The sequence below is a fragment of the Jaculus jaculus genome, chromosome 9, assembly GCF_020740685.1.
Source record: "Jaculus jaculus isolate mJacJac1 chromosome 9, mJacJac1.mat.Y.cur, whole genome shotgun sequence".
Taxonomy (NCBI): Eukaryota; Metazoa; Chordata; class Mammalia; order Rodentia; family Dipodidae; genus Jaculus; species Jaculus jaculus.
The window spans coordinates 43,024,464-43,051,022 of NC_059110.1; the positions used below are offsets into that span (position 1 = coordinate 43,024,464).

Consider the following 26,559-nt stretch of genomic DNA (forward strand, 5'->3'; position numbering starts at 1 on the left):
AGTTGTACAAATATAAGTGAAAATAGATGATATTTGTGCTTGGATTTTTTTTAATTAATTAATTTATTTATTTGAGAGCGACAGACACAGAGAGAAAGACAGATAGAGGGAGAGAGAATGGGCGCGCCAGGGCTTCCAGCCTCTGCAAACGAACTCCAGACGCGTGCGCCCCCTTGTGCATCTGGCTAACGTGGGACCTGGGGAACCGAGCCTCGAACCGGGGTCCTTAGGCTTCACAGGCAAGCGCTTAACCGCTAAACCATCTCTCCAGCCCATTGTGCTTGGATTTTTAAGTTAGCATAAGAAGGAATCTGAGGCTTAACTGGACTCCTCGCGATCACAGAGCTCATTATCAGCAATGTATAATAGATTCCTGTTAATGAGGTTGGCTTTGCAGCAATGTATGCTTACTTTTCTTCCTGGAAATTAAATTTTCCAGGAAGTTAAATTTCCCCCTCTGTGTGAAATTAGTCACTTCATTTTATTCTTATGGTATTTTCCACACACACAAACAGGTATTTGAAAACTCAAGACAGGTTATAGTTTATATTTATTCTTTCTTAATATGAATACTATTAACCTTCATCTATAAAATTTAGTTAACATTTTCAGAAACATGGGATTGAAATTTGTTCTGTTCTGAATGGCATGGAAATGTATTTATCATCAAGACATAATATATGATACATCTTGTTCACTTTTTTTAGAGGGCTATAAAGTATACTTCTTTAAAAAGTCCCTAGTTCTCAGACCAGGACAGCTTGTCCTTCCTTGAAGTGAGTATTCACCATTTCTACTTTTATGCCAGGAAGCCACGTACATTTTCCACTGGAGAAGGGCCTGCTGACTGAAAACTGACTCTGCTGCAGTTAAAAAACAATCAGATCAGAGATGAAATTTTGGAACTCACAGTCATGTCAGCGAAATCAGATCTGTTGGAGGTAGATGAGGGAATGTATGTTCCCTCTACTTACTGTTCAACTGAAAATAAATGTCTTTTATATTCAGATATGAAACTTTCTCTTCAGTATGTCCTCTCCTGTATTCTTGGATGAGCTTCCTATAGATTTTCAGCTTGTACAACAATCTTTCTGCTTAAACATCCTTTAAATAAGACAAGTTACAGAGAGTAAGTGAGAGAGAGACAGAGAGAGGGTGAGACACAGACAAGCTAAAAAGGTACTTCATTAACATGTTGTAATAACAAAAATTAGGAAACAAAAATTAGGATGTAAATAAAAGTTAAGTTTTAGAGAAGGCAAAAATTGGTTTGATGTCCATGGCAGAATGCAAACAGATATAGGTTTATTGACAAATATTAAAGGAAAATATGCTCAACAGAAAAATTGATAGACAATGGATAAAATTTGTAAATAGTGAGAAATCATTTGTTTGTAGTATTTAGTATCAACTCATAGGAATAAATATGAGATATACACAGTTGTGTATGCACAAAACAAAATATGAAATTAAAGTTTTTATTGTAATAAAATTGTTTATACAACATGTAAAGTACTATATAAGGCAGAAAGAGAAAAAGTTTGATATTTCTATTTGTGATTATTTAAGAAAATATTTCACAATTCTCCAAAATGCTGTAATAATGTTATAAGTCCTCATTGGCAATTATAATTAAAACCAAATATTAAAAACATTTTATTTTAATTATAATAGTAGCAATGCATGATGGCACATACCTTTAATCCTAGCCATGTACTTGCTCAGGTAGGAGCATCACTGTGAGTTCCAGGCCATCCTGGGTAAGAATAAAACCCTATCTTGAAAAAACAGACAAAAATTAACAATAAACCCTTAATATAAGTCCTTAAGCATATAGATATATTTTCATTTTAGCTTAGTTTTATAACTATATCTTATTTTATATGTTTATATCTGACATATTTTGGATCAAGGTTAAAATTGTCAATTTGAAGTTGCAAAAAAGACTAAAAAAAAGCTCCAAAAGACAAAGCTGTGTCATAGGGTAACATTCATATGTTCTGTGAATGGTGGAAGGCTCCAAGCAGAAAGTAATTTAAATTTTATTAGACTCAGTCCTCGTACATATCAATTTCCATATGACTCACTTGGAGCTCTTGACAATGAATGGACTGTGATTCAGTAGGATTGGGTGGAGCTGGAATATCTCCTTTTCTAGCAAGCACCTCCAATGAGCATGCTGCTGAGAAGGAAGATCCTAAGATGCTATGACTACAGAATAACTCTACTTTAGATATCAGTCTTCAGTTATTCAACTGAAATGAATAACCAATAAACAGTATAAAAGAAAGAACAAATATGAGAAAGACATTTGATTATTATTTTATCGGAACTTTAAAAGAATGTGGCTTTTTTACAAAAAACGGTTCACAATGCTAGGTTATGTGGGAGCAGCCAACTTACTTGATTTGCACATGTGGTATTAATGTGATTTCAATTTTAACAATACCTTAAGAACATTTGTGTTATCTTTTAATAATATTTTATTGTACGAATGGTTAGGTCTTAAAAGGGATGCAAATAATGAAGAATTTTATTTTCATGCTTTAAACAACAAAAATGCTTGAAGATGGGTATGATGGAGCACACCTTAATCCCAACACTCAGAAAATGGAAGCAGAAGGATTGCAAGTAGTATCCTTTCTGGAAAGAACTAGCATTGATTATATTCAATGCATTTTTTTCTAAATATAATTATGTATATTATGAATAATGTGAGATATCTCTATGATTAACTTGAACAAAGTTTCAAACAAAGTCAAAGTAAATGAGTCTTGTTTTTTATTTTTATTTTGTAGAGAGTTGGTATGGAGACTTCATGGGTTGGTACCACTCTTTCCCTCCGCCATACCCCCTCCCCAATTCCACTAAGGGCCTTCCTCAGTGGGATTGCTGGTATTCATCATGTGGTTGTGGTTTATGAGTTGTGAGAGAGCAGTCAGTCATTGGGAGGAGTGGCAACAACTCTGGATATCCCCTATCTCCCTACTTATTATTACTTACTATCTCCCTACAATATTTCCCTACTTTCTTCTGAAAATTTCCCTGAACCATGGTGGGTGTGTTTTAAGTCTACTATAGTATTGAGCATTTAGAAGCTTCTGGATTTATTCTTTGGTACATTTTGGCTATTCTCAGTGTCTGACACAGGCTGTCAGGCTCGCCATGGAAGCAGCACTCTTGCTCATCTCACCAGTTCCTCTGTGGTTTCACCTGGATCCTGGCTGAAGTGTAAGGGGTGGTTCATCTCTTGCCTAGTAGTCAGCTATCTTTTCATATCTTGTTGATAGGATGTGGTCTATATTAATATCACACACCCGCCTATTCTTAGTTCCATTTGCTTGGGCAATAATTTTCTATCCTTTCACCATGAAAAGGTGTCTATCCTTAGCAGTAAAATGAGTTTCTTAAAGAGAGCAGATGGAAAGGTCCATTTTTATGATCCACCTTGTTAACTTTTGTCTCTTTATTGGTGAGTGAAGATCATTGATATTTAAAGTCATAACTGTGAGGTTGGGTTTAATCCCTGCCATGTTGGAGGCTCTATGGGGTATGCCACTTTCTTGGGCTCTGAACCTTTTCATGTCTGCTCTGGTTTTGATCATCATGTTCTTCCTCTTGTAGGCCCTTGAGGTTGGTTCAACTCTTATGTGAGCAGTATTCCCTGAAGCATTTTTTGTAGGTTTGGCCTTGTGTTCATATCATAGAGCTGGCTTTTTTCATGGAAGGTTTTCCTTTCACTATCTATTCTGAGGAATACTTTTAGTGGGTACAGTAATTTGGGGTTGGAAGCTACAGTTTTTTAGACTTTGAAATGCTCTATTCCAAGCCTTCCTGAGTTTTAAATATGACACAATTAGTATGGAGTTGTCTTTGTATGTGGTGAATTGTTTCTCTCTTGCTGCTTTTACCACTCTCATTTTGTTTCATTCTTTAGGGTTCTAACTATGGTGTGCCTTCGAGAGTTTCTTATTTGGTTTTATCTGCTTGGAGTTCTGTGAGCTTCTTATACCTAGGTGGGTTTCTCTTTTGAAATAGTGGGAAAGTCTTCTTCAATACTTTTGTTGAATATGTTCTCTATGCCTTTGGCCTGAGTTTCTTTCCATTCTAGTATATCCACAATCTAGACATTTGGTCATTTTAGCGTGTTCCACAATTTCCACATGTTCTGTTCACATGAAATTTGGAACACATCATAGTTGTTGGTTCCCAATAAATTTCTTCTGTCTTGTCTTCCAGATCTGAGATTCTATCCTCTATATATTAACTCTCTTAGTGAGAGTTTCTAGAGAGGCTTTTACATCTCTATTTGATTTTTATTTTCTGTTTTTGTTGTTGTTGTTGTTGTTGTTTGTTTGTTTTTATATTGTATCCATCCCTTTGTTGAGTTCCAATTTCAGGTCATGGTCTGATTTTTCTTGATGCTTTGTGGAATTCATTCTTGCATTTAAACATGTCTTCAATAATCTTAAGCAGCTAGTTATTGAGATCTTGTATTTGTTGACTCACCTTTAATTCATTTATCTCTTTTGAGGTCTCTCTGGTTTTCTTCAATTAAGTTAAACCTAGTGACAAAAACTGCGTGCTGTAGGAGATTATCCTCTCAATTTCATTTATGCAGTCACTGGTTTTTGGATGAACTGCTTCCAGTTTATTAATTTACATGGTCAGGGTCACATAGCTTATTCTCCTTTTTATGGGGGAAGGTATTCAATTTCTATTGTCTACTCTATATTTTCACTGGAGGCTTTGACTGTGGGACTAGGCAACCTCGGGGGAGTCTTTCAGTTTGTTGTCTTTAAGACTTTTTCTTTCTTTGTTTTCTTTCTTTTTCTTTTTTTGCCTTGGGGTCTAGACATTTTGGGGTGAAAGTCTTATTTTATTAAGGGGGAAGCAATTATTTGCCATTGTAAGATCTGGAGAAAGCGTTTGTTTTGGGTTTCAACCAGACTGGAGTGGGATGATGTTGTAGATATTGCACATGTGCCAGCACCCTAAGCTGGTGGCTGATATGAAAACTGCAGTAGGAGGTCTAGAATCTGGTCTGTGGAGGAGGTCAGACCCCAGGTCTGTGAAGTTGGCTGGTGTGGAAGCTTTGGTTTGTGGAAATGGCTAGTGATCAGAGGAAGTGGCTGAGGCCTGAAAGATCTGATGAGACTAGAGGCTTAAGTTGGGGAAAGTGGTATGTGGTGTGTGGTGTGGGTTGTGGGAGCCCCAACTGGCTTCGGTGGTGGGGTATCATAGGAGGTTCAGGGTGTGGGGTATCCACCTGGTGCATTCAGGGTGGAAACAAGCTTGGGGGCTTTCTGGAACATGGGTTTTGTGGCACCTGCCTGCACAGGGTATGAGGGGCCCTCCAAATTTGCAAGCAAGGTGCTACATGGGGTGGGGCAGAAGCAGAGACCCTGGCTCTCACACTGTGTGTACCTGATTAGCGGGTTATTCCCCTATGTGAATGCAGAAGGTCAGGGGTAAGGCTGGTGAAGGGACAACCCTGCCAGACTTACCTCATATACCTCAGTTAGGTAGAATATCTTCCCAGTGTGAGGGGCTAGTGTCCTTCTTGACAGCATAGGAATTGGCAGATTCCGGAGTGTGCACCCCCATATCCACCTTGAGCTGATCCACTTGGACCTACTAGTACCAGATCCCTACACTTCTTACCTGATTTCACCCCTGGAACTCTATGTGATTATGCATATACCATCTTGACCAGAAGTATATTATTGAATCTTTAGCAGAATAAAATATTTGATTATTATTAATTTTGATAGAATTTTGTCAGTGATAAAAATTATGCTAATGTCTCCTTTAGGAGTGATGATTAAATTTGAAGTCCTTATAAAAATTAAGAAACAAATACTATCAAATATATCCTTAAATATATTTAGTCTTTGAAAAAATAGTTAATTTGTATTGAGAGAGATGAGAGATGCTTTCTTCAATAAACATGTACCCAATTTGGCTCACAAAAATTTTGACAATAATTCTAAAATCACATGTTTATTCTCCACTAGAGATACTGGTCCACCATGTGGGCCTCAGATTTAAATGCATGACACTTTCTGATACCTTGTTAAGTGAAGAATGATGGACTTGCTTTTGTACTTATTTTAGGACCTTATTCACGGAATGTACTGCTTCTCCATAGTTTTCCATGCATCTTATTTTACCTTTGTGCTATATTCAGCTACTGATTTTGTTTCTATGGTGAAAGAAAATAGCATGAAAGTATAATAGGTGAAATTATTGAAAAGTAGAAATGGAATAGGTTCCATGTGATTTCAAGTAATTTCATGTTAAAATAAAAGAGCTACTCATTGTTATAAAATTGTGTGTATGTAAACCACCTTGTCTTTTCCCTGTCTCTAAACAGCAATGTATTTAAACTGTAAGAAAATTCAAGGAAATGAGTAACTTTCATATGCTTAAATATTTCCTTGCAAGGGTACTTTAACACTTTGCTTTGAAAACTATTTGTGTTTAACAATACCTCTGTCAAGACATCATCACTTAAATTTCTCTTGTTAACTATCAACAATTTCAGTTTTTCTTCTTTAGCTTAAAAAAAGCAGGTCAAACTTTTCTTTATGGTGACCCTTTATCATCTGGAATACTAATCTTATATAATTTTCAGCTTTTTATTCAAGTTGAAAGATCCAAGACAAAAAAAAAATGTTTCCCATCAGCTATCTACTTTCTCCAGTTTTTTTGTGTTTTAACATTTTTTAAAACTTTTACCTGTGAATTTTAAGTAATAGCATACTTTGAGAATGCATAGATGTCACATTTAAAATTTTTTAGCACATAAACCAAAGGTACTCATGGGTCAAAAAGTGCCATAAAGCCAAACAGAAGGTATGTCAACCTGGATTGTGTGCATGTGAACATTTAAAAAAAAAATTGATTTTGGCTTTGTGAGATAGATTTTCATATACTCCAGCTGTTTTTAAACATGCTATGCATCTGAGAATGACCTCAAACTCCTGATACTTCTCCTCTGCCTCACTGTCTTTTCCATCCATAAAAAAAGAAAATGGAAATAAAACTGTGTAAAGAGAGAAAGTTATAGATTTAAACCTGAAAGATTCTATAGCCACAATATGACTTACTGATATAATCATCTTTGAAAGAATTCTTCATAGTTGAACAAAGTGGTTATCAGAATCCTTAACATAGTATCTACATGAAATTGTCCAGCATACCTGAAAGGTATTAGGTCAACATAAATGTTAATTGCTTTTATTTATTATATGTTGACCAAATATCAGAGCTCAGAAGAAACACATCATTATGGCTTGTACATTAATTGAACCTAAATATAATAAACTATTATATTTATTTTGCTCACTAGTGAAGATTATAATTTTGTTTTAATTTAAGCAGAATACCATGAGCTAATTTAACTGTTTTCTATCATCCTCACATCTTCTGGCTCTAAGTGTATCTCTTGTGCTACCTTGTTTAATTCTCTTGGTTATTCTAAAGTTATTAGCACTTTCATTTATCACATTTGTAATCTATAGTAAAAAATTTTACATTTAATTTTCCTTTACTTGCTAATCTGATTTTATTATTTCACAGGATTTATGAAATTCAAAGTAATTAATTACTTTCAACTCTAAGAAGTCATACAGCTTAGAAAAATAATCTCCAAAAGTTAACTCAGCTTTGCAGGCCATTATAGTGTCTTCCTACTGCTGAACAACTGTATTACCAGCAACTCCATTGCTTACAACAGCACAGACACATTTAACATCAGTGCTTCTGTGTATCAGAAAAATGGGTGTCATTTAATCATTTCTTCCACTTCAAGGTCTCCCATATCTTCACTGCAATTTGAAATTTGTCTTGCTTTCCCATGTGTATTTAGATCAAAAGAATCTTAACTAGTGGTTCATTTTCTTCCTCCTTATTTTCAATTGCTGGGAAAATCACTAAGAACTAATATAAGCTTTTCCCCAGACTTAGTTACTTAGTTTGAATGGAAAAGATGAGGCCTTTGTGTCCTGCATCTAAATAAACTACTCATGCCTCAGATATAGGCAGATTGTGTCTCTATTATTTTTATTTTTTAGAGAAAGTAAGAGAGAGAGAGAGAATCGGTGTGTCAGGGCCTCAGCCACTTGTTGTGCCACCTAGTGAGCATGTGTAGCAGACAGCTTCAGCTTGGCTGAGATGAACTTCCAGACCAGGAACAGTTATGGAGGAAGGGATTTATTGAAACTTACAGATCTAGGGAATGTTCCATAATGGCAGAAGAGGCTGGCCTGTTTTCATAGAATCAAAGCAGCCAAAGCCAAAAGTCAAAAGCCACACAGCACAGCAAGCTTGAGGAATTCTAGATAGGCATACTTTGAATATCTTTAGACTGAAATCTCAAACCCACCACCACACCTTAAGATTCACCCAGTGACACTGCCTCCTGCCAGGTGTAGTTGCAGATGCAAACTACAAACTAAAAAAACACTAAATATATTGGAGGCCATCTATTGACACTACCACAGCATGTGTGACCTTATACTTGCCTCACCTTTTGTGAGGGTAACTTATGTGGGATCTGGAGAGATAAAAAATGGGTCCTTAGGCTTTGCAGGCAAGTGCCTTAACCTCTAAACCATCTCTCTAGCCTTATGTCTCTGTTTTTGACTAAAGAACATCACAAGCTTACACAGCAGGAAAATGTGCTTTATCAAATTACAATTGTTCATTTATATTATTATTTAGTCAAATATCTCTTTTTACTTACTAGTTTGGGTCAGTTAAGTCATAGAAGAAAGTTCTTCATCTTATCAATCCAAGTACCTAGCAGATTATATGGCACATAGCAGGCATTCACAGTTAATACACATTTAATGAGTGAAGGAATGAACATATGTGGTGTTAAATAAGAGACGAAAGAACTCAAAACTTTCCAAAAGCCACACAAAAAAAGCTACTAAGTAGCAGGAAGGTGCCTATTTAAGGGTGAGACTGCTACAAAGGGGAAAATATTCACAATGGAAATAACTTGGCCATGTTGTTCTTTGGCCTTTATTTCTGACTGCTTCATTGTGGTGTGTTTAGAACTCTGCAGTTTGTCAAGGCATCATGTGAAATAGCATATGTTACACTTCTACATATTTTGAGGCACATTTAATGACTGGTACATGTAAGGAACCAGACCCTTCATTAGCGAAATAAAACTTCAAGCTATTTGTGGAGCCATTTTGTTATAACTTAACACTGTGTTCTCCAGTGTGAGCATCAAGTATTTAAATAAAATTATTTCAGGATTTCTAAAGTGGATTTATTTCTACTTGCTTGGAATTTTTCTTTTATTTTGTCTAGCCATTTACCAGCTATGTTAAATAATAGTGAGAAGAGCATGAAAATTTTAACATGAGCTCTGTGACCTTTATTTAAGAGTAATTTAGTGTTACATTTTTATCACACCCTCCAAATCACAAGGAATATCCCAAAAAGATAGTGAAATGAATGCAGCTGCCAAAAACTAGGGAAGAGCCTTTCTTCATGCTGTCTTCTGGACATGATCTAGGCAAAGAATTCATGACCTCATAGTGATTATTACCTATATAGTCTTGGACCACTAAACATGTTGTCATGGATGATGGAAGAGGGCAAAAAGAGACATCAGAATAGAAATGGGCCAGTCAGATGAGCAAGGGGTTCCATGTAAAAGGGATGGGATGAAGGGATGTGGGAGAAGATTATGATCAAAGTACATTATATATGATAGTTAATAAAACTTAAAAATGATTTACACATGTATATGATGATAACACGTAAATAATTCACTAGCTACTTTCTTAATGCCTGCCAAAGGTAAGATGGGATTCTGAGGAGAGAACCAGCCCATCATACCTCAAAAGAGCTGCAGCTGAAACTGTGTATTTGGGGAAATGATCAAGAGTGCTGCTACCTTGGTGAACCTGGTACTAGCACAAGGTGAAGGAGATAGACACAGAGAACACTCAACTCCTATCAAACCAGAGATATAGAGGCTCCCAAGATCTCATCACTGAAGCAGACCTAAAATGAACCCAACATGGCTCAGGGAAATTTGCAGATGAGGGGGGCACATGTTGGATCATTATGCAGAAAGACATTACCTATTACCCATAACTGATGGCTAACCCCACAATGTATAACCCATATTCCCCAACAAGGAGTGTCCCTTGGAGGAGGAGGGCAGGGAGGAGGCTAACTATGGTACCAACATGACTGTATACACTCTGTTGGTTCAGACTTTGAGAGAATTTAGTGCTTGGTTGTAGAGAAGGCATACATGATTGTTGGTGCAGAACAGTCAGGAAGGGCACTAGCTGATAACCTTCAAAGCCTGTCCTTGAGGCCTATCAGACAGGTCCTATATGCAAAAGGACCCCTAACCCACAGATTAGCAACACCAGAAAGGTTCCACATGTTCCAACACACATGCTTGTAGGAGATATTTTACATTGAAATTTTAATAAGGAAGATATCAGCCAATATCATGATGTAGGAATCAAGATGCTTGTAAGACCATCAGGAAAAGATTCCAGTGATAACGGACAGTGAGTGGAGTATTAAAGCTACAATAACAAGTCACCTTGGATAATAGCAAAGGAAGCTACTTTTGACATTTGATCCACTTGTGCTCGATTAGATTTGTATGTAGTCTTCTACTGTGATTCATGATCCAAACAACCATCAGCTAGTATCTCTGAGATCATTATTTGCCAGAGGACTATCAGTGTGGATTTCTTCTCTTATTGCTATACATAAGTAAGGGTTAGGAAGATAGCTCAGTCAGTAAGTGCTCGGTGTAGAAGCATGAAGACCTGAGTTCAGATCCTGAGCACCCACAAAATAAAAAATTCTGGCTGTGATTGTATGCACCTGTATTTCAGCATAGAAAAGTGGTGATACTGGGTGCTCACTGGGTAGTTAGTCTAGCCAAATTGGTGAATTCCTGGTTAAGTGAAAGACCCCATATCAATCAATCAATAAAACAAAGTGGGTTGTGACTAAGTAAAACACCTCTGGCCCATTACTTTTATATAATTATTATATACTCTTCTAGTTTCTTTTCATATATCATGTTCAATTATATTTTTTCTTAATTTTTTTTTGGTGGTTTTTCAAGGTAGGGCTTCTCTTTAGCCCAGGCTGAGCTTGAATTCACTATATAGTCAGAGAGTGGCCTTGAACTCACAGTGCTCCTCCTACTCAGTCTCCTGAGTGGTGGGATTAAAGGTGTGCACCAACATGCCTGGCCAATTATATCTTTTTACAAATAAACACATGATGGTGAGGATGAAAGGAAAGAGGAGCCTGGTGGTAGTAAAAGCTCATCAAACCATTATGGAAATAAATATGGATATCTCAAAAACTGACAAGAAGAACTTCCATACAACCCAGCTAGCCCACTCCTGGGCTTGCTGCTCAGTTCACAACAGCTAAGAATTGGACACATGGGCTGGAGAGATGGCTTAGTGGTTAAGCGCTTGCTTGTAAAGGCTAAGAACCCTGGTTTGAAGCTCGATTCCCCAGGATCCACATTAGCCAGATGCATGAGGGGGTGCACATGTCTGGAGTTCATTTACAGTGGCTGAAAGCCCTGGCACACCCATTCTCTCTCTCTCTCTGTGTTGCTCTTAAATAAATAAAAATAAACAAAAAAATAAAAATAATTGGACATATGAATGAGCAATGAAAATGTGGTACATATACAGAATGGGATTCTATTCAGCACTATGGAAAAATGAAATTGTGAAATTTTCAGGAAAGTGGATGGACCTCGAAAGAATTGTATTCAGTGAAATGACCCAAACTCACAAAGGCAAAACTATATGTTTTTCCTGATATGTAGGTTTCAGCATGTACTGTCTATAAATGTATATATACAGTGACCAAATGTTGGTAAAATCTGTAAAAGTGGAGTGGTAACCAAAACTGAGGTGAGCTTGAGGAGTGAGTGTTGAAGGATTAAAGGACATGTGGCATGTAGGGAGACACTGGGGAGGTGTGAAGAGGAGTGGGGGTTAGTTAAGATTTGGGGATAGAAGAACAGGGTTGATAACTTAAAAAGCTCCTAAATTAATAATACCTAGATCTCTGTATCCCAACTAAAAATAAAATAAATAAAAAGTAATGGGATGATTACTATATTTTACTAGATTTTCTTTATAAATTATTTTACCACGTTGTTAAAGTTTTATTTACTTTGTGATGTTTGTGTGTTTTCACCTTTTTTGAGGCAAAGTTTCCCTTTGTCCATCACTAGCTAGCTGGCCCAGGAGCTTCTGGGAAATTCTTCTGCTTCTACCTCTGTTCTGTCTGTACAGGATGTAGGATTAAAGATGCCCACCACAGCGAGGTTTTACATGAGTTTTGACAATCCCAACTCAGGTTACACAGGCTTGTGTGAGAAATGCTCTATCCACAGAGTCATGTCCTCAACATTGGCCATGTTTTTCTACCAATAACTGAATTTTCATCAGTATTTGCATGGCTCCCTTCCATTTCATCCTACTGTTTATTTAGCCAACTTTTTTTTTACAGTGTTTATATATGTTCTTTACTTTCATCATTATAAAACAGACAAGTCATTATATGTTTGCTCAGTGTGATTAATTCCTGTGTAAAATGTTTTAAGTGTTAATTTAAAGGGTATGTTATTTTAAGCTTTTCTTTCACTGACACACTTTCTTCAAAGCAATTGTCTAAATGTTAACAACTATATTCGATGTGTGCTAATGTTTATTTTTCAGTCAATACTGTAAAAATATTTTAAAATATTTCCTGATTCAATATGAATTTCTGCTTTGTTTTTATGAAAATATATGTTATTTCTTAGTTTCATTTATTGCATAAGATTTTTCCCTATATTCGTTAATTTTGTTTGATTTACAAATTACCTGGATAAAAATTTCCAAATTCCATGGATTTATAACTATATATTTCAAATGTCCCTTAGTTGCTTTCAATTTTTATTCATTTAGTCAACTGTTTTTTTTTTTTTTGTTTGTTTGTTTGTTTATTTCTGTTGTTTTCGAGGTAAGGTCTCATTCTAGCTCAGGCTGGCCTGGAATTCACTATGTTGTCTCAGGGTGGCTTTGAACTCATGGCAATCCTCCTACCTCTGCCTCCTGAGTGCTGGGATTAAAGGTGTGCGCCGCCATGCCCAGCCTCATTTAGTCAACTTTTAATTAAAATATATGTGCCAACACATGAAGTGTTCATACAATGATTCTACTTAATAAAAATAAAAAAAATAGGGCTGGAGAAATGGCTTAGCGGTTAAGCGCTTGCCTGTGAAGCCTAAGGATCCCGGTTCAAGGCTCGGTTCCCCAGGTCCCACGTTAGCCAGATGCACAAGGGGGCGCACGCGTCTGGAGTTCGTTTGCAGTGGCTGGAGGCCCTGGTGCGCCCATCCTCTCTCTCTCCCTCTATCTGTCTTTCTCTCTGTGTCTGTCGCTCTCAAATAAATAAATAAATAAATTAAAAAAAAATAAAAAATATAGTAATGATAAGCACAACATTGCAAAACTTTTTAGGAAGATAAAGACAAAATTGGAAAAAAAATAGTTGGCACTTGCTAAGACTATAACTTGGCATCAGATATGATTCTGTTCCTGAAACTATTCTTCATTAAATTATTATGACTGCCCTAGGAGATAGATCTTATTAACATTCCCATTTAAAGACAAGACTCTGAAGTTCAGAAAGATTAAATAATTTATGCAGTCAACCAACTAATAGGATATAGGGAAAATATTTGAGTCCATCTTGCCTGCATTCATATGTTACAACTTGTGTCTATATTATAAGACCTTTTCATTTAGAGTTTTCCTTTCTGCTAATAAATGACTCGACATTTATTTTTCCTTACTGACTCACAAGTTGTGTGAATTTGAACAATTTACTGAAGCTTTTTGTTCTTCCATTGCCTCATGTGTGAAGTAGGGTCATAATTATAACTATCCTATAGGCAGAGCTGAGAGAGCAGTCGTAAAGCAGTTGTCACAGTGTTTAAAAAATAGCAATCTCACCATAAGAATAGCTCAAATAAACATCATACCTACATATGTGTATGATTACATATGTATGGATACACACAATTCCCTCTCCTCTGTTCTTACATTGCTAAATACAACTCATTTTTTAAAATACCTTACATTTTTCTCCTCCAATATACATGAAGAGTTTTAAACACTGGTTATTGGTCACACTTATTAGAGTTTTACATTGCAATTTAAAGTTATATTACAGATGCACTCAGATACCCTACCTTATTAATGAGAAATCCTGTAAAATACCCAACATCTGGGTACTATATCCCAACCTGGCTTTCTGCTGGCCACTAATAGGTATCAGGTCTGAGAGTCACTGTTCAAGCATTTCACACACTGGGCAGTGAGATCCTACATTATTGAACCCATGTTCTGCCAGAATAATTGAGATTATCTCCATGTCTCCAACATGTGCTCTAAGATCTTTTGCATAATTCCTCCTAAATTCCTACTCTGGAAATACTTTTGAGGTTGTTCAAGTTAGATCAAATTTGTGTGTTTTGGGCTGGAGAGATGGCTTAGTGGTTAAGTGCTTGCCTGTGAAGCCTAAGGACCCCGGTTCGAGGCTCGGTTCCCCAGGTCCCACGTTAGCCAGATGCACAAGGGGCACACACGTCTGGAGTTCGTTTGCAGAGGCTGGAAGCCCTGGCACGCCCATTCTCTCTCTCTCCCTCTATCTGTCTTTCTCTCTGTGTCTGTTGCTCTCAAATAAATAAATAAAAAATTTAAAAAAATTGTGTGTTTTAGAAGTTACATTTGGGAAATTCATTTTATGATGATTAGTTTATAAATATAAATTATTTAAGGAAAATGGATTATTGCTCCATCCCTATATATTAGTTTTTTGTGTGAAAATACTGAGAGTTGGATCCTGACAGTACCTAAACACCTGAAGCATGCATGGAAGCTATGCTTCCCTCTTACTTTGTGGGCAAGCACAAGCCAAGATCATCCAGTGGCTGTGCATTTCTGGCATGTATTCATCATAACCTAGGACCCTGTGGATTTATTTTCATGTGAGACTACTTTTGATCCTTTTGGCAAATATTAAGATAGAATACATATTTTTCCAAAGTGATAGTGTTCATTTTCCATTTTTTTATTTTGATGGATTTGAAATATTCCAACCCTAGATATTTGTATATTTTTTTGTTGTTTTATTTTGTTTTTAAGGATCAGAAAAGTGAGGCTTATATTGGTTAAACATTTGATGGTAAGCAATGATGATCATCAGAATGGTATCTTGAACACACAAAATGTGGCCAATAGCTTTTCAAGTGTTATCTCATGTATTTCTTTTAACAAATCTATAAAAAATTGCTACTATCCTCATTTTATATGTCAGAAGCACACGTACATGACTTGCTGAACAGCTGAAGTTTAGCATGTTTAATTGTGTTTATCTCAGTCATTGAAGTTTGATATCATTATTTTCAATTGCAACTAGTGAACTTAGCAACTTTGAGAATTAAGCTATTGAAGAAAAAACATCTTGAAGATTTAGGCCTAAATGTGTCACTAGTGAAATTACATGTTCAGACATAGTAAGCTGTAAAACCATAGAGCCACTTGACAACAGTCAGGAAAGAACTTAACTTTTTTTTTTTTTTTTTTTTTTTTTTGCTTTTAGAGAATTTATTGTCTATTATAACTAAGAGCAACTTGAATGCATAGTTTTTCCTAGTGTGCTTATCCATAATTACCTCTTTAAAAATACAGAATTATACGATTATACCTGTTAGTCATCTACTGATTGAAAAAACACTTTTTTTTTTCTAATTGGCTTCACTTTTTTATTAGTTATGTATATAATGTGTATACAGCCATGATGGTAGCACCGTTAGCCTTATCCCTGTCGTCTCTCCATGGGGATTGTGGGTCTTGCATTGTGGGAGTGGCCTTCAGTTATGAGGGAGAGGCAATGTCTCTGCATAATGACCCAACTTATAGCTCTAACAATCTTTCTGCCTCTCCTACTGCAAATTTCCCTGAGCCATGTTGGGTTCATTTTAGGCTTCTTTCAGTGATGAGGTCTTGGGAGTCTCTGTGTCTGTGGATATCTGATTTGGTAGGAGTTGATTGTACTTTGTGTCTGTCTCCTTTACCCTTGTGTTGATACCAGGTTGACAGAGAAAGTAGATCTCGCTTATTACCCCACTAACTCTATGGCTTCAGCTGGTTCCCTGGTGGGGTGCGATGGGCTGATTCTCTTCTCAGGTTCTGCGTCCATCTGAAAAAGAGAAGCAAATTCTCCAGCAGAGAAGAGTGAGGTCAGTGCAAGATACACGGATATCCATTATTATTTTAGAGAGACTTTAATAACTGTGGGACTACTTGTAGCCCACTATTGGTGGGAGCTTGATATTGGAGAGTGGACTCATTTTTGGATATGGTTCTGATTTAGTTCCCTGTTCCAGGTATGGGTTTAATACCACTGAACAGATCCATTAGCCAAATCAAGAGCAGTTGGTAACCCACCATGGCTGTGTGCCACTGTTACACTTGTGTGAGCATCACATCAGGTTGATTGCTGCTGAGTAGCTTAGACCACGAGTTGCTTAGATAGATGTTGGTCATTTTCCCCCAGTTGCTCATGTAGTACCTTCTGGCACTAGACAAGCTAACTGGGGATTTATTTTTTTTCTAGTTTCCACCCAGGTCGCACCAGGTTATGTCTCAACAGCATATGGTGTCTTTGGCAGTAGGATCTTACCATTAACCTCTGGTAGGTCATCAAGTACTCTGACAGAATTCTGTCTTTTGGGAAATCTTGTAGTTCTCTCTTATCAACAGCTCACTGTGAATCTTACCCACACCCTGGTACTGAAAGTTACAGGTAAATTTCAAGGGAAAAGGAGGAAGAAAAATATAGGTATTATAAAAGAAGGGGGTTGAGAGAGAGAGAAACAGGAAAAGATTAAGGATAGCCTTTGTCATACCCTCTCCAGGCCCTTGTGATTCAGGTGTTCTATCTAAGTACCCGATGAAGGTCTGACTTTTTAGTATGTCTTTTGGGACATAGGATTTTATGATACAATTTCCATTAGAGCTCAATTTTTTGACCACCCCCAACCCTTACCCTCTCCCACCCCACCATCCCTATTGTCCAGTCCTCAAGATGTTTATTAGGTATGTTCAAGTTATGTTATAAATAAAAACTTATGATTGGAACTTAGGAAATAGACATGTCATAACATGCCTTATTTGGATCATCTATTTTTAGAAACCTTGCTGAAACCAGGCATTTAGCATGTCTGTGACTTCATCTACCATGGTAGAAACTGCTAGCTCTAGGGGGCTAGCTGAAGGTTAAACTTAGTGTGGGGCTGTGTGCTGGAAATGTAACTCAGGCTAGTCAAGCTGATCAATTAATGTATTTTCTTTGTAGAAAAAGTTTATATTCAATATTACCATAGCTTTTAAATCTTTCTGGAGATTATGAGTTTCTTCATAGAAATATTTCAATATCTAAAACCCATTTTAGCTTTTACTAACAAGGCTGTGCTTATATTTATATATTTCCAATGTCATCACTATAACTCCAGTTTAATTCATGAGCTACATATGCTTTATCATTTCCAAATTAACATAGTTAAAATGTTAAAGAACATGTATCCCACAGCAGATGAAGAAATTCATTAAGAAACAATTTATGAAACTCAATTAATAATTCAATTCCTAATTAATATCATAATCCAATGATGCTATAACTGAATTTATTTTATTTTAAAGAACCACTTAATGTTGCTTCTGAAAGCTTTGCAGTGCTTCAAAAATCTTTTGTAAGAGACCCTTCAAGACTACTTTAGTACACACAGATGCAGAAACATAGGCCCTGGCAATGCTGTGTGGGCAATCCCAGAAATACTTCCAGGGATTTTAAGACTCAGCTACTTTCTATGTGTGATCCAGGTGTCCCTAATGTTAAAAGTTACTCAAATGACCTAAAGATGTATACATATTGGGGATGGGACTATAACTTAATTATGTTAGCATGCTTAAGTTTTTGGAGACAATCTCCAACCAACACCGCAAAAAGTTGTGTGCTTCATTGGTTAAAAGAAGCTATACTTTTGGATAATGATTTCAAAAGTATTACTATATAAATGATTTATGAGGGCTGGAGACATGGCTTAGCATTTAAGGTGTTTGCTTGCAAAGCCAAAGGACCCAGGTTGAATTCCCCAGGACCCACATAAGCCAGATGCACAAGGTGGCGCATGCCTGTGGAGCTAATTTACAGTGGCTGAAACTCCTGGTGTGCCCATTCTTTCTCTATCTACATCTTTATCTCTCTTTCAAATAAAAATAAAATGAAATGATAAATAATTTATGAATAGTGAATTTTATAAATAATTTTAGACTTTAACATATTACAAGTGGAATATTTTAATTAAGACAAAAATAGGTTATTTAATAAATGTTAACAAACAAGGTAGCACATTGAGAAGAAATATCAGTACATCTTTATTTTTTATTATATGCAACAGAAAGTTAAAGGTGAACTTTGTCTTGTTCTAGATCAGGCTAATATGCAATTCAATATGTATTCTCAGGATAGCTTCAAAATCATGACAATCCTCATACCTCTGCCTCCTATGTGCTGGGATTAAAGGCATGTGGCTCCATACCCAGCTAGAACTAATACCAAAATGAAGAGTTAAGTATCTTGGCTGAACAAATATAAATGTACACATAATGCCTAGGGAGAAGGAACTTTCTGATACTAAATATACACATTGTATTTTTATACATATTCACACACACAAACAAATCCATGATTACATGAATTATGTTATTTTATTTTTTCAATGTAGGTTATCATTCTAGGCCAAGCTGACCTCACTATGACTTCACTATGTAGTCTCAGGCTGGCCTCAAACTCACAGAAGCCCTTCTACTTCTGCCTCTTAAATGCTGGGATTAGAGGTGTGTGCCACCATGCCTGGCTATATGGGTCATATTTCCTTAGGAAAGTAATTAGGAAAAACAACCAAGAAAAAAAAATAATTGTGTTAAATAAAAAGTGGTATTTGTTTAGCTGTGTAAATGTATGTACTTATGCTAAATTCTCATACATGTGTAGATGAATTATAAGATTAAACTGAAAGCTTTTTTTAGAATATAATAAAATAATATTCACTTCTTGGTTATATTGGAAACAATAAAATCTGTATTTAAGTTATTCAAACAAACTTTTTAGTTTCCTTTTACCCTATGAGATTTGTTATATTTTTTTTCTTTATAATTTCACTAAGTACTTTTAATCTTGCTTGTGCTATAAAAATATTTAAGAAATTATGTGATTATACAAAAATGAAGAAATACATATCAGTTTGGTCACAGTGAATGACTAAAGTATTTGAAATGTCTGTTTACAATAGTGAACTTTGGTTAACTTTTCTCTTATGGTGATAAAGAAGCCATTCTTCTGCATATGCCACAAAATTTGAAGTTGAAAGATTTACTCAATGATGTTAACCATAAAAAAATATACATAGGAGAAAATGACATTTTGTGACAAGAAGTTGATTAGGCTATGGTTCTTCAAGATAAAATGTTTTAAAATATCAAGCGTTTATAAAAGTTTATGGAGCTAATATTCAAGAGAGATTCTAGTTATCATTGTAGCATATGGTTTAATGTCTGCAAGTGATGGGGAACATCAGTAAAACATTGTCACATCTTTTAAAAAGTAGGAAAAGCAGAGAACACACACCCACCCCTTCTTTTATTACACAGAATAATGTCTGGAGCACAGTAAATGCACCATCAATGTTTGATAAATGAATGTATGAAAGATAAATTCATAAAAGCTGGAGGAATGAGTAAAGTGATAAAGGTAGGAACTGAATCCATATTAAGGTTATCTATGGGGTAAACTAAACTAAAATGTTGGTAATATGGGTGAACAATTGCTATAGACCTCAATACCAAAGGAAAATGGGTACACAGGGAGAAAGAAACTTTGGAAGTAATAAAAATCACCATTCACCTCATTTGTGGTACTAAAAATTCATCAAGTGATAAGATGTATATTGAATAATGCTATAAAGACAAAATAAATGTTTTCTTAATGGTTTCTTAGTTAAGACTGAATGCACATGTTCATTTCTACTTCCAATTGTGTGTTTGTGATGTTACTTTTGATTGTGTTTGCAATTCATGAAAAACCAAACTTGGACAGAAACAAGATGCTTCTTTTCTATAATATCCTAATTTCTTTTGTGCTGATACGTTAGAAAACTACCAAAGAGAGAAGAATCCCAAAAGAATAGTATTATGGCTGTGATTGGATTTCAACAGTCCCTTGATCTACCCATTTCTTATACTTTATCTTTGGAATAACAAATACCAAAGTTGTAAATTGATTAATTACAAATAAGAACTATTTTTAAATTGAATAACTATCTAAAGCCCAAATTCAAGTTAATACTGGCACATGATTTTCAAAATATTATTTGCATTCTTATTTTAAAAATAAGCTCTATCCTCTGATATCCTGGCCTGTGGATGCCAGTCAGAAGGCACGGACCTTTCTGTATGATTTAAATTGACCTTAACACAAACTCAACTGTAATTTGTCTTCACTAGCATGCTTGTCTCATGTCTAGTGCCCAGCAAGAGGTTATAATCCCAGAGATATTTGTAATTATTTTTGACCTTCTCTCGGGGGTTTCTCTTATGTCCTTAAAAGCAAATCACTATGTTGTTCATAAAATGTCAGTAAATTTCAGCCCATAATATGTCAGTATAGACAACATCAAGTCATTTTCTTATCTACCAATTGAAAAATTCTATCTATGAAGTATATTCAAAACACACCAAAAAATTAACATTGATATCTTTGTTAAAATTGATATACACATATTAAATTTCTAGTATCTCAAATTTGGTTATGTTATAATTCAAAGAATCTTTCTTTGCAGACTGATATGCTAATGTAAATAATCTGTCAGGTATGATTGACCAAAGAAGAGGAATAAAATGACAGAGAATTAGGTAGATGCAGCACATTTTAATTAACTTTTTCACATTTGTAACTTTCCAATTGACTTCTGTTATTCAACCAAATACCACATAAATAGCATGTACAATAGCAACCCTTCCCCTATGTAGCACTCTCCCATTGTACCTATAGGTGCTAAATCTTTCATAACTTTCTCCTTAATGAACTTAATTTCTCTGAAAATAAACTTCTCTTTTCTCAAAACACAAAATATTAACTTATTTTAGTCTTTCCACAGTATAGACTATATCCACAATACTATTTTCTATATAAAACTGTACTGAACTAAAAATGAATACTACTCACTATATTCTAAGATTCTAAACATAGCACCCAAAAAATAGACAAGGGGACTGAAGAGATGGCTTAGCAGTTAAGCCATTTGCCAGTAAAGCCACTAGACCCGGGTTCAATTCCCCAGGACCCATGTAAGCCAGATGCACACAAGGGGTTGCATGCATCTGGAGTTCATTTGCAGTGGCTGGATGTCTTGGTGTGCCAATTCTCTCCCTCTCTCTCTCTGTCTCTGTCTCTGTCTCTCTCTCTCTCTCTCTCTCTCTCTCTCTCTCTCTCTCTCTTTCTGCTCTTTCTGCCTCTTTCTCAAATAAATGAAAAAAATAAATAAGAATTGTTATTTAAAAAAAATAGACAAAGGTTAGCCCTTGCTTATTAATGCCTCCCAGGGTTATTTACAGTTACCTGTGATATAGAAATGGTGAGCACTCTCCTACCTCAGCCCTCTTCTAATAAGTATCCCTAAGCATAAAATTCAGATTTATTCTTACATTGTGCTTCTACCCACACTAACCATCAGAACCCCTAAACCAGAGACAAGCTGTCCCTACTTCTGTCTCTTCAAGCTCTACCTGTCTTTCTCCATTATCTCACTATCCCACTATGGCTGACATCATTCCACTATAGGCTGATATCCCAGGTACTTTTGTCACTCTTTCACCTGTCTATCCCCTTCACACATCCAAGCCTGGTTTCATTTCCAGAAAAGCCTGATCCCACCCTGGTTTCACAGATCCTTCCTCCTGGTGAACTGAGTGTCCGAGGAGTTCACCACCCTTTTGCTGACAAGGTAAGAAGACCTCAGACACTATGATCACCCATCCCTATAGGGGCATATACAGACAGAGCTCCTGGAGTATTGGCATGGAAATGGTAACACAAAGGCTCAGAGAGTATACCTCTATGAAGTATAAATTTTTGGAGCATCTATTCTGCAGAAAGGGCCATCATGCAGTCACCAGGGTATAGAACAGTAAGTCAATAGTATTTATTAAGTACTGGTCTTGTGGTTGGTATGAATAAGAGAATCCAGAGAACTCACAGTTACTCACACAGCCTACTTTCCTTTCCCAGAAGAAAGTGTTCTATTCCTCAGGAAATTACAATAAAACATGGTGGACCTAAGATCAGTGAACCAAGAAGGTTTCCTGGGGAAGCATCTAGGGTTCAAATTGAACAACTCCTAGAGACATTATCCAGGATTTCTTAAAAGAGTTAAACTAGCCTTGTTTTTGCCTGTTTATTCCTTATGTAGATAATATAAAAATCCTATAAAGGCATGAGCATATCTACAATTTTAGTCATATAACAATTAAACTGCATAATATTAAAAAGATTTTGAAAGGCATAGTGAGACCATTACCAAACCAATAATATTCTTTAATTAAAATGGGGAAATACATTTGTGCTCAAAATAACACCTTACAAAAAAAATCCTTTGGGCCCTAATGCCAGTTTATAATAAAGAATAGCACTGAATTGTAGAAGGAATTAACAAAATGGCAATGCTGGGCTTTTAATAATTAGTGGTGAATACATTAAAAACACTAGGAGTTTTATATGAATGAAGATGCATAATTTTACACATTAGATATTCCAAACATTAGTTGGAGACATACATTTCTGAATAGTTTCCCTCTTTTGGCTTTGTTTTAGTGGTAGTTGTGAATGAGTTGAGCATCAGATGTGCACTTTGCAATATAAAGTCTCTTCACAGAAAAGAACCTTTAAACCTCCAGGGCTTACATTCTCAGTTATATAGCCCCAATTATCATCTGCATGAAAAAGTGGTTTAATCTCAGTACTTTGGACTCTATGTACAGAGCAAAATCACTGAATGGATGAAGTGAAAGTAATTGTTCCCTTAGAGAGACATTTAAAAAAGCCATGTTTACATAAATGAATTTTAATCACTATTATCATTATATTATATTATATATTATCATATATTGAAGTGGGAAGATTGCTAATAGATAGAAAGGGAATTAAAAGCTATTGTTCCTGAAACTTCTTTAAATATTTTCTTACTTACTGTCACTCTGTGGGGTAGGTTTTATTATCCTGTTTTTTATAGATGAGCATTGAAGCACTAAGTTGCAAAAGTAGGACTAGAATTTAAATGGTCCCATCTGAAGCCTACTTTATTTTACTATATTATATGCCTTCCCTAAGTCTGATAAAATACCAGGTCAAATTATTGTTTCCCATTTGGAAAACCATTTAATGTACTTTTCTACTCTATCATGAGAAAACTTTTCAATAAGGAAGCAATTAGTCAATTTAGTCATTATTCTGAGCTCAGGCCCTGAATTATTTTTTCTTATGGTTACTGTGACCAAATGCCTAACAAGAAACTGTTTAAGAAAGGCAGGGTTCATTTCTACTTATAGTTCCAGGAGATACAGTGCATGATGACAGGACATGTATGACAGCTGATTCAGGAAGCCAGTTGGTCACATTATATTTATAGTCAGAAAGCAGAGAGTGAACAGGAAATTAGGCTGGAGTACAAAACCTCAAGGCCCACTCCAAGTGACTTACTTCCAGCAAAGCTTCACCTCTTAAAGGTTCCACAACCTTCCCAAAGAGTACCATCAACTTGGGACAAATGTTCAAACACATGAACCTACCAGGGGTGGTAGGTGCATTTCACATTCTAACCACAACAGGGGCTCATGCAGCTTCTGTGTTTGTGTTCTGTCCTGTTAAGAAAGCCAGCAGGTACAGACATCAAACTAAACAATGTGTATGCAAAAATAGGCAAGGTGATTTTCAGTAACCTTCTCCTTGTTTGGAGAAAACTGACCAGAAACAGCTTATGTGGGGATTGGACTTATTTTAGTTAACAGCTTTAAGGAGACTTTTCGTATGGTAGCACAGGGGTGTGAGAGCATGACAGGTCCTAGTGGGGATCCTGTGTCATCAAAGGGAAGAAATTAGTCTATCTGCTGGGCATGGAGCTAGGCTATATTACTCCAAAGCTCACCTCTAGGAGCACACCTCTTCCTGCAAGACTCCACCACCCAATGGCCCCTCAGTTTTTTTCATTTTACCACCAGCTGAGGACCAGTATTCAAAGTAGATGATCAACATAGACCACACTTCATTCAAACCACAAGCATTTTTGACCCAATAAAACTGAACGAAGAGATAGGAGGGAGTATGTGGATTATCAGGGAATTGTTTTTGGTTTTAGTCTTCAGTCTATCCACAGGGAAATGGAAAAATTCAGGACTTCCATAGGTTTGAGAGATGACTGGGTATGAAATAGGGAAGGAGGAGTGATAGGAGCCAGAACTGATTAATGTAAAGAATGAGAAATTCTTTATCTACCTCTGTTCATTTTGTATTTTTTATATATGGTGCTATATATATGGTATAGTGTGGTATTGTATGGTATATGCATGTGTATGTAATGATGTGATGGGGTGCCTATACAGTATAGGCTTGCCTATGGTAGTCAGAGGAAAACATCAGATGCTCCCCTCTAATACTCACCTGTCAGTTTTTCCTTGGACTAGAATATCTTACTTAGCCTTATTGGTTTCCATGAAAAATATCACATTTCAAGTGAACGTTTTCATTGCAAGGAGTGAGGTCAGGTCCACCCCTGATTTACATTACAGATAAATGACACCCTTTGGATCCGTGAGACAGACCTACTTCAGGCTTCCATGTTACTGCTCCATCCCTGTTTTGCTATTGAGTCTTGGTGCATTATTTTCCTTTTGAAAATTAAATGTCAATAACTTTTTTGATTACTCTTAAATTACAGAAGAAACAAAGCCAAATTTGAATAACAATAATTATAATACTTTAATAATTTTCAATTTTCTCTTAGGATAGTATTTCTCTTCATGGAAAGCCCACTTGATAATTGGTGAATATTTCATCACAAAAAATAAGCTTGCTTTCAAGGATATGGCTGTAGGAAAAATAATAAATTGTGCTTAAAAGGGCACTCTTGAAATGATAAGCTTCTAAAAAGATTTATTTATAAGATCCATGAAAAGTAAAAACAAACGTGAAGTAAATTGAAGCTATCTAATTTAATGGCATGCTTTGCATAATTAAGACTTGTACTTTATAGACATTTTCTCAATTTAAACTTCATGAGATACAATTTTCAGGACACTGGAAAGTGTTACTATTTTGCTATGAATTTCACATATACTATATATTCCAAAAGCTAAAAAAATTTTCAGCAAGTCTTTAATCCCAGCACTTGTAAGGCAGTTAGGAGGATCACTGTGAGTTCGAGACCACCCTGAGACTACATAGTGAATTCCAAGTCAGCCTTGGCTAGAATGAGATCCTACCTTTACTAACAAAACAAAAAATGTCTTCATTTCATGCATAAGTAACTATGGCATTCTATCTATATATATGCCACATGAAACAGGCATATTCTTGAGTGAAACTGGGTTGTAGACATATTTTCCTTGCTTGATTTTGTCATCTTTGTTTTAATCATAAGGCCTTCTTGGAAGAGAGTATAATCTCATTTTTGCAACATAGAATTCCTGGAGATTTTTTGCTAAATTGGGTAACTTTGATATTTAAATACTAAAGTCATTATCTACATAATCCTGATACATTATAAAAGCATGTTTTTATTTAATATAACTTTTCAGCTGTACATAAACCCAAAAATCTCCTTTGTTTTGGGAACTTTCATTGAATATATTTTTGTAGGCTCCATTAAACAATAGTACAGCCACAAGTTCATTCTCTTTTATAACAAATCTTGGAGATAGGATCTTTGCAAAGGTAGTGAGAGAAAAAAAAATATGTGAGCTAAGCAAATATATCTCTGTTCTATAGGAATATCCTCCCCACAGTACTCTCATAAGGAGCACTACTAGTAATGATTTTAAATTTCTAACCTCTGCATCTGAGGCAAGAATGTCTATCATTTAAACTCATTTAGTTAGTAACAATTTGTTATGGTAGTCTTCATATATTAATGTAGGATTTAACTGTTTGCCAACTGAAAGACCAGCCAGTACCTATGGTTAAGTTTTGGTGAGCTCACCTCATAATACACACTAGTTTTATTACCAATGTACCCCAGTTGAGTCACTGTGTCTTGTGAAATGATTGAATATTTCCCAAAGCATCACCTACACATACATGAATCTGGATGATGTGATGAATTTTAATTTCCCTGGAGCAGAGATTCCATATAAGCCTAAAGTA

At 35.8% G+C, this 26,559-nt stretch overlaps 1 protein-coding gene across 1 annotated transcript in view; it reads left to right on the forward strand.

The window, feature by feature from the left end:
- The window catches only part of Trdn (triadin), a 444,085-nt gene that overhangs the window by 17,421 nt on the left and 400,105 nt on the right, over positions 1 to 26,559 (forward strand). Inside the window, exon 2 of the mRNA XM_045159783.1 lies at positions 16,705 to 16,782. Within this exon, the coding sequence (XP_045015718.1) occupies positions 16,705 to 16,782 (78 nt within the window). The remainder of the gene's footprint in view (positions 1 to 16,704; positions 16,783 to 26,559) is intronic.